The following is an 8,881-nucleotide window of genomic DNA, read 5'->3' as shown; positions in this document are numbered from 1 at the left end:
AGAAAGAAAACCTAAAAAAACAACTACAATTTTGTTTCTCTCTCTTTGAAACGCAGTTTTTGCATGCTTTGGAAAACTTCCTTCCCAAAAGCAACACTGCTGGAAGGGTAGTCTTTAATATTAGAAAAGTAGATCTAACCATGGATAAGCATCTATGACAAAAGACATTTCCCACGCCCATCCTTGTTAATATAATTGGACAGTTCTATCAACAATTCTCAAATACTTCTATAGCTTTTCTTAACTCAATGTTCTCAAAGACCATTTCAAATTCTACATACACAGGAATCACATCTGAAAGATGCTCACCTTCTCTACAATGCATGTAACAGAAATAAAACTTGGCTGCAAAAACTGAGGCAAAGTTTGACAATGCAAAAGAGCTCCTGAGATCCAAGAGTACCAGCTCTTCTCATAGGCCAATCCTATGTTGCACCCCAACTAACATACAAAACAAAGGAAAACTTTAGCAGAGAAGACAAGAAAGTGCTACAAGTGACTGCATTAAATTCAATTTTCCAATACTGCAAAAAAGGCAGATATGCAGTGGACAAAACAGTCTTCATGATCCTTCTGTGATCTGAAGTAAAAGAAAAAGGAGCCTCTCAACAAAACTGTAAGCCCAAATGTATCATCTCTTCTCTGAAAATTGGGGTGAGGGACCTGGATTCTTACACAGATCAACTTCTATAAACCTCAAATCAAATGATGATTTTTATTCTCCCTTGTCATCGTTTACCCTCATAATGCTCTTGAATACAATTTATTCATTTTTATTTAAGCTACCTTTGCTATTCACCAACTCATTCTGCTGTTACATTAAATATATATACATATATATAAATATACACACATATATTTGTTTGTCTTCTCACAACCACCCCTAGTGCCAGTAATGCTGATAATTTCAATTTCATGTAGAATTAATCAGTTTAAGTTTGAAACAGAGATTGTAATTCAATTTGGAAGTCAACACTAACCATTTCATGTTCACTTGAAAAGATCAGATAGACTGTACAGGAACATTTTGGTAGAATAACTGATAAGAAGATGGGAAATAAGAATTATTGGTATTTACTAAGCCTGCAACACTTTTTGGAAGCAAACAGTTTAAAAGAAGCACTTCAGAATAGCTATTTAATCTGAATTTTACAGATAGCACAGAAAATATATTCTCACAGGATCTCTGCAGTCACAGCTATCCTACGAGCTGTTCAAGTCTTTCTTTCCTGGAATTCTCACCCAATTTTGCTCCCTTATGAGCTGTGACCCACAGAGCACAATGTGTTCAAGAATCCAGCTGAAAATTACCACCACAGAATATCTGCCCTTGCTCTTCAGCTTGCCAGGCCAACCTTAGGGTTCCCAGACAGAAAACAACTCACTGCCACACAGAGAAACAACTTCTTATTCCACTTAACAGACTTTAGCAATGACAGTGTAGGGGTTTGGTTTGCTCACTTAGCTACAAGATCTGTTGCACATCTGCTTTACAACTATAACCTAAATTTTTCCTTCTGCATTTTGTGTTTCTAGAGGTTTTTATAAACAGTACTTTACAGCAGTCATCCAAGAACCTACATTATTATTTCTAGTACCAAAAAAAAAAACCCCAAAAAACCCCAACAAAACCAAAAACGAACCAACCAAACAAACAACCACTGAGAAGTACATTAAGGAAGCTCAGTTCATGGCTCCATAAAGCTAAACTAGCTATTAAAAATGGGTTTATACATAAGCAATGCATCATTCAACTTATATCTAACATCTACTAATTGAAAACAACTTTTAAATCAAGATGCAGAACAAATATAGTAGATTCTTATAAAGCCAGTTGGTCGATTAGCAGACCACTGAATTGCTAAAATGGACTATTTAGCAAGCAAACATATCCATCATCAGTAAAAATGCCACTTAGAAAAAGGTGCTTTAAATTTATTTTGACAAGGGTAATTTTAACTATAAACATGCTTCATATATTACAGTAAGCTATTCTAATTTTTATGCAGTTATTTATAAGACATCACTCCAATAGCTAATATTTAAAAACATCTAAAAATTGATAAGCTTTTAATTGACTGATTATGCTTTCCCATTCTTCCAAAACAGCTTAAAAAATAATTTTTCAGCAAAGAGAAACATGAAGCAAAAGTGAAATGAAAGGGCACGTGGTTATTTGATGAATGCTTGCACACAGTATGATGGAACAAAGAAATTCTGTTTTTAAATCAATAGGAAAAATGATCAAACAAACTTAAACAGCACCATTACAGTGCTTGGTTATTATGTTTTCTTGAGAAACTGTCATGTTTTTGTGTCAAATAACCAAGTGTGAATTAGCGCAATTTTGTTGTATACAAGCAAACACAATCACTCAGAGGCTTCATAAAAAAGTAGAAAAATTGCCCTAGCAAGGGATAATTTAATATTCAAATAAGGTTCAATAAAGCCACTCCTCGTTAAAAATCTACAATTAAGATTAAAATTCAACTATAAATCAGGTCTTCTGAACAAGAAATACACAACCTGTTTTTTAAATTAAACACAGAAAACAGTACATCTCTGACAGGATTCTAACAAGAGGCAGAAGAGAACGTGACTATTCACTATAACTTTTGATATCAGGAGACGACGGCTCTCTTGCTCCTTGTAAACTTTTCAATCCATAAAAGGAACAGAGGACTCATCCTACTTGGTTCTCTAATATTACTTAAGAGTTGATGTACAGTTTAGGAACTTGCTGAACATGTGTAACTTTAACAGGTAATTCAGCTTCGCGTCAAAATAGCAGAGAAGAGCACAGAACATAAATAATAGCAGCCAAGTAGGCCAGTCCCACTGTCACATCACTCAAAACCACACAGATGAGGAGCAACGCATAGAAAGTTAAATCCATTAGAGTTCTGGCACAGATATAGCCAAAAATTCCACAAGACCACTGCTTTAAAGTACCCTGGCACACACACACACACTCCAAGTTTCATTCTACCCAATCTCACACAACAAACCCTGGTATCACACAGAAGTGGTTCAGTACAGATTTAGTACAACTAGCTTGCTTTAACCCAGTTATTAAACAACATGGGGAAGTAAAGAAAAGAATTGTGTACACTAAAATTTCATGGTCCCCATATCAAAGCAGTTGTTTTGTCTCACCTGTGTTACCTGTGTCTTATGTCATGTGTAAGGCAACACCCCATAAGTTTTTATTGCTTCAGGTATAAAAAGCACTATCCCAATTATAGATGAAAAAAAAAACTAACCTTCCTTTAAACACAGAGGATGTTTTCTTTAAGAATGAGAAAATTAAGCCACAGTTGTGTTCCAAATCTTCTACTTAACTCTGTTTCGATTCACAGTAAGGTCACTCCACCCACGTTGACCTGTTACCCCCAGGACTTATCACTAAGATCCTACATTGTAAGCAAACACTGCCCTCTTGTGCACTGCAACATCGAGGAGACAAAGTTCCGCTTCGGGGGTTGGGGAGAGGGGCATTCCAGACCAACAAAATTTTTATACCGGTTGATTTTTCTTCTTGCATAGCTCCTTAACTAAAAAAGTGGTTTTCATTTAAAAATGTCAATGAAAATACCTGCTTATTTTATCAGACAACTATCTGGCACCAGCCAAATTGAGGTGAATTAAAAAAGACACTGTTTCAATTTCAAGAGAAGTGTTTTCATTTGCAGAAATAAAGTTTATTTGCATTTTTAATACAAAGCAATATCAGCAATTTACAAGCACCATGACCCTAAAGAGTCTAATAGCATTTAGGAAACATTCACATTACTGCTAATTCAACTCTCTTCGCCCAAGAGTACGTCCATGACATCAACCACTACAACAAGGCTCATGGATATAAATTACACAACACAAGAGTTGTATCTTAATATTTTTTTCACCTTAGCAAGGTTCATTATAATGTTATTCTCACTTCAAGCTGATAGTCAAAGTTCCAAAACATTAACTGTCACATCTTCACACAGCTCTCAACAAACAAAATCTCACATCAACAGAAGTGTGTTTTCATTATAGTAAAGCAAAGGTAACCCCGAGTTTACAAATCCTCTTAAAAGCTTACAACAAACTCAGCAAAACAACTAATCTGTGATAAAAGGTGGGGAGTTTTTTGTGATATGTTAATCTTACAAATAATCTGCATCTGACTGACTTTGAATGCTGGTAGCGAGACCACATTTCCCTTGATCTCCCAAGCCTGTTTTCATTGTACTCATTTGCATCAGCAAGACATGCTTTTGCTATGCTCATTTCCCCCTCCCCAAGCTCTTGTGTAAGTTCAAAAGTCCTGGCCCCTCCAATGTATCAGGTATGAATTAATACCCTTCCTTAGCAGAACACAGCAGCAAAGTGGAAACAGATACTTGCAAGGCAGTTTTCTTTGAAAGGAACTGCAGGGACAAATGGTGACAATGAAGCTCTAGTCATAAAGTAAAAAGGTCAAAGGTTCAGAGAGGCATAAGGATTACAAAACTACAAGTTCGTCAGAATTCCCCACACCCCAGGTTTAGACAACCAGGGTCAAGCAGTAGCTTTCCAATTAAAACCCTATAAGGATACTCTGTCCTTTGAACTTCATAGGGAGGAGAAAAAAACAAAAGGACAATTTTCTGTTTTAGAATTTCTTTTGAGGAGCCATCTCAAAATCAAACAGATAAAGGGCATCTGACAACAGCTCACCTAAAACAAACACTGTGCTATCCCTTCGCTGCCTGTGTGGGGGAAGCTGGGATGAGGTAATCATGTTCTTCTGTATTAGTGTGCTGACCCTTTGTAGGGCATGAAATTAACCATCAGCAAGTAAAAAATCTGCTACTGGTTAAACTACTTTGCTACGCAAAGTGGTCTTAAAATGAAATATGGGGATTGAATTTCTTCTGGCAGATTAACTTGTATAACCTCTCTGCAGGCATCCCTTCCTGCTGAACTCATTTCAGAAACCATTCCAGACCCTACTGGATGCACAGGTCTGCAACAAACAAATATAAAAGCAACTCTTATTTTACTTGGACAACATGAACATCAGCTTTGTGAAAGATCAGGAGCTGAACTTCAACAAAAGAACAGCAGCTTAAAAAACCTCATAATACCGTGACAGAAACTACCCCACCACAATGTGAAATTTTACCAAAAATACCACCCTAAATATCTACCACAACAGAAGAAAGATAACGGTATTGCCTCTTGTAGTCATTCCTTCAGTGCAGAAAGTGAGTGTAAGGCTGACATGGGTTCTTCTTACTGGTCATGACAAGCTAAGAACTGACCCTTACGATTATTTTACTGAGACTTGTTTTCTCTGCTTAGCAAGTCTCAAATGGCTATAAATGCTGTATTTGTTGCACTGCTTGAGACAAGAGGCTCCTAAAGCACAGGAAATGTCTGAAATTATTTTACATAAAGAGTTTTTTATTTTAAATAAAGAGTTTCGTTCTTCTTGTTTAAGACAAAAAGAAATACAAAACAGTTCAGGCCATACAGCTACCAACAATAGCTTAATACCTTCCTGCCACAGACACAGAAGAGCCTGATGTTGAAGAATATAAACCAACTTGGTGAAAGGCATGATGTAGTACATCAAGTGACTATTATTTATTCCGTTCCAACCTTGACTATCACCTTCCAGCTAAAACTTTAGGAAAGCATCTTGGGCAGAACTGTCTGCAACATTTACAATTCCCTGCATGCAGGTTAAAAAAAAAAATAAAAAAACAAACTTTTGATTTAACATTCGATATGTTTTGTTTTCAAGGACAAGCTTCGTAAGAAAAACGTAGCCACGCAGAATGAAATACGACTTCCATTTTCCATTCCATTTGGTTACTGCTCAAATATTCTGCATTCATTTAATCCTAAGGTATTGTGTCTAAATAAGCATCTTGTGAGTGACTGTGACATGTATTCACAAGGTCGAGCACTGTCTGGCATAGCATGAACCCTCACATCCAGCTCCCTTGCCCACAGCCATCCCATCTTTAGTTTTCCTGTAGGTTAATACACACATACAGCTACCACAGGACTTGATATCATAAAAGCAGGATTTTAAACAAGTATGAGAAATCTGAGATGCAGAATAAACACAGGAAGATAATGTACTTTGCACTTAAGTTTTATTTTAAAAACATATAGAGAAAATGTGTAGTAACAGGAAAATCACAGATTCCATCAAAAAGAAAAAAAGTAGTGGAGTTCCTACTTGGAATGTTGCAGACAAAATGTTTGGAAGACTGAACCCTTAATGCTCAAGGACAAGGAAGTAGACCAAAATAACCTAAATTTTTCAAGTATCATTTCTGAAGTGGTGAAAAAGTTGGCAATATTGAAATACTCAAACACCAAAGAATGTATCCTGTTACACAAGATACGCTATACTTCAGTTTGAGTTTCACCAAAACACGCTAAACCTGTAAGCACCTAAGTAGTCCCCTTGGCACAGATCAGGTTTTATCAAGGTCTCACCCTTCAAACCTGGTAGGAAAAAAGAAAGGGGGGCAGGGGTGGCATGCACCATCAAGATACATGTCATCAAGCAGAAAACTGAAGTCTTTTAACCCTTCTAACTATTAACACAACATTTTCCCTACAACCCTTTCTTAATACACAGAATTGCAGTAAGTTGCACTAATCAAATGTTTTAAGAAATGTACATAATCTGGTATAACTGTAACTAAATGAGTTTGATGTGCTTATTGTGTCTGAACTGACACCTGTAAAGAACCATTTCTGCTGAGAAGAAAATTTCATCATGTCATCTAACCTAGTCCACATCCTTCCTTCTGCCTGCATGGCCTATTGATAAGGAAATCTGAATAACCTCTTCAGCCAGTGTGGAGAGCTGTGACTGAATACTTCGAAGATGCTCATAAAAACAATAGGAAGCAACAAGACAGCTGTGTATTAAACAATCACCCCAAATAAGTGTTAAAGGTATATTAAAAACAAACAAACAAACAAAAAAAATGGTTAAGGCAGTTTTCTAAATTTTCCCATGTCCTCTTCATGAGAAAGTTTACACCACTCAGATTAGTTGCTTCTGGCAGAAAGGAATGTCTGACTACAAGTCACTCTTGAGTACATCCAAAAAACGTTTGCCAAAATAAACTTTGTTCTTGAGAAGATAATCAGGTGCTTAAAACTACTGAAGAATGATAGCGGGTTGTCAAGTACCAAAGATGACTAAAAGACCACAAGTTTCTGGAATTTAGCACCCGGCTGTTCCTCCCCTGCACCTCCGAAACACGTGAAGGGCATTGGAAGGCCGGTGAAATGGACATACAAGTAAATATTTATCCCAAAGAAGTGCAAACACGATGCAATTACTACTACCGCAATTTATAAATAACACATCTGCTCACAAGGGGATTAAATTCATTCACCATGAGAAGTAACTCAGTCTGAACCTTAGTCTGGCCATGAAAAAACATATTCTATTGCAAATCTACCACCTGGCTGACACTAAAGAGAGACTGGCAGAGGAAAGGCATAGGAACGGAACTTGCAGATTGAGTTTAAAGTTGCAGTTTATCAACCCGTGACTACTTAAAGCAGCCTACAGCTGCAACTCCATTCACATCCTTAATCAAGCACCAACCACCTCTTAGCTCTCTTTAGAAGAAAAGGAGAGGGGAAATAAAACGAGGTGAACTAATTCAGAACAAGTTGCAACGAAAACCAGATTACCCTTCCGGTATCATCTACCGAGACTAAACTGAAAAGCTACCAAAATCCACAAAATTATTTTTAAACATAAGATTATCGTATGAGAACTCCCTGGTCCCTCCAAGACAAAAGTTCATCACGGGGATGCCCCACCAAGTACAGCACAGCTCTCTCTGCAATAGCAAACTCTGACAATTTTTAAAAGTGAGAAAAAAGAACTTAATAGGTCTGTAAAATGCCATTAATCAGGTCTCCATCCACAATAATGAAAACTTTTTATCCGACTAAGTGTAAGGAGCTTGAGCAGGCCTGACTGCTCAAAGCGCACCCCAGGAACTCTAATTTGGAAACCCCTTTCCTGTGAGCGCTGGTACTTTATTCGAGGGGCAACTATGAAGCAGGGTCACAGAGTCACAGCGCCCGTGAAAAACCCGGTACTTCGCCCACCCCCGCCTGCCCTCGGGGAAACCCCGACCCGCACCAGCCGCGCTCCCCCCGCGGACTCCGCCGGGCGTGCCCCCCTTACCGCCGATGATGGTGCGGATGAGGGAGGCGTGCCCAGGACAGTCGACCAGCGTGAACTGCAGCTCTCCGGGCCCCGGGCCCAGCTGCGGCGGCAGCGCGGTGCGCAGGCAGGAGAAGCCCAGGTCCAGCGTGATGCCCCGGGCGCGGCTCTGCGGGGCCCGGTCGAAGGCGGCGGTGGAGCCGGTGGTGCTGAGCGCCCGCGCCAGCGCCGTCTTGCCGCTGTCGATGTGCCCCAGCACCCCCACGTTCACGTTCAGCACCCGGGCGGCCATGGCGCCGCTGAGCCCGCACGGTCCGTCCCCACAGCGCCCCTGCGGCAACGCGGCGCCCGCCGCCGCCGTTCCGTGCCGGGCCGGGCGGAGGGTGAGGCAGAGGAGCGAGGGTTGGGCAAACCCAGCGCGGCTCGCCAGCTCCGCGGCCACCGCGGGGATGGAAACCCGCCGGCCCCGGCAAGCAGCACCTCTCCACCCTCCCCTGCCCACACGCTGCCCCTGCCGGGCGCTCTCTCCCACCAGAAGCAATTTAAGCAGGGGACTCTGATGGCCACACGCCCAACAGCTGGGCCCTTCCACAGGTGTGTGCCCGGCCCGATGGCAGCAGGAGGGAGCGACAGCCCTGGGAGAGCGTCTCTGTCACCACCCCTGCCCTGGGTCATTCCCACTCGGCTCTTCTCTCG

The 8,881-nt window shown here is 40.3% G+C and overlaps 1 protein-coding gene across 1 annotated transcript in view; it reads right to left on the bottom strand.

The window, feature by feature from the left end:
• Positions 1 to 8,499, bottom strand: part of EEFSEC (eukaryotic elongation factor, selenocysteine-tRNA specific) — a 122,978-nt gene extending 114,479 nt beyond the window's left edge. Inside the window, exon 1 of the mRNA XM_027884764.1 lies at positions 8,207 to 8,499. Coding sequence (XP_027740565.1) covers positions 8,207 to 8,477 — 271 coding nt within the window. The 5' untranslated portion in view covers positions 8,478 to 8,499. The remainder of the gene's footprint in view (positions 1 to 8,206) is intronic.
• Between the last annotated feature and the right edge of the window lie 382 nt (positions 8,500 to 8,881).

The sequence above is a fragment of the Empidonax traillii genome, unplaced genomic scaffold (assembly GCF_003031625.1).
Source record: "Empidonax traillii isolate 1590-97213 ecotype Southwest subspecies unplaced genomic scaffold, ASM303162v1 scaffold155:size2260171, whole genome shotgun sequence".
In the NCBI taxonomy this organism is placed as follows: Eukaryota; Metazoa; Chordata; class Aves; order Passeriformes; family Tyrannidae; genus Empidonax; species Empidonax traillii.
The sequence above is the reverse complement of the archived record's forward strand: the minus strand, read 5'-3'. Positions and strand labels throughout refer to the sequence as shown.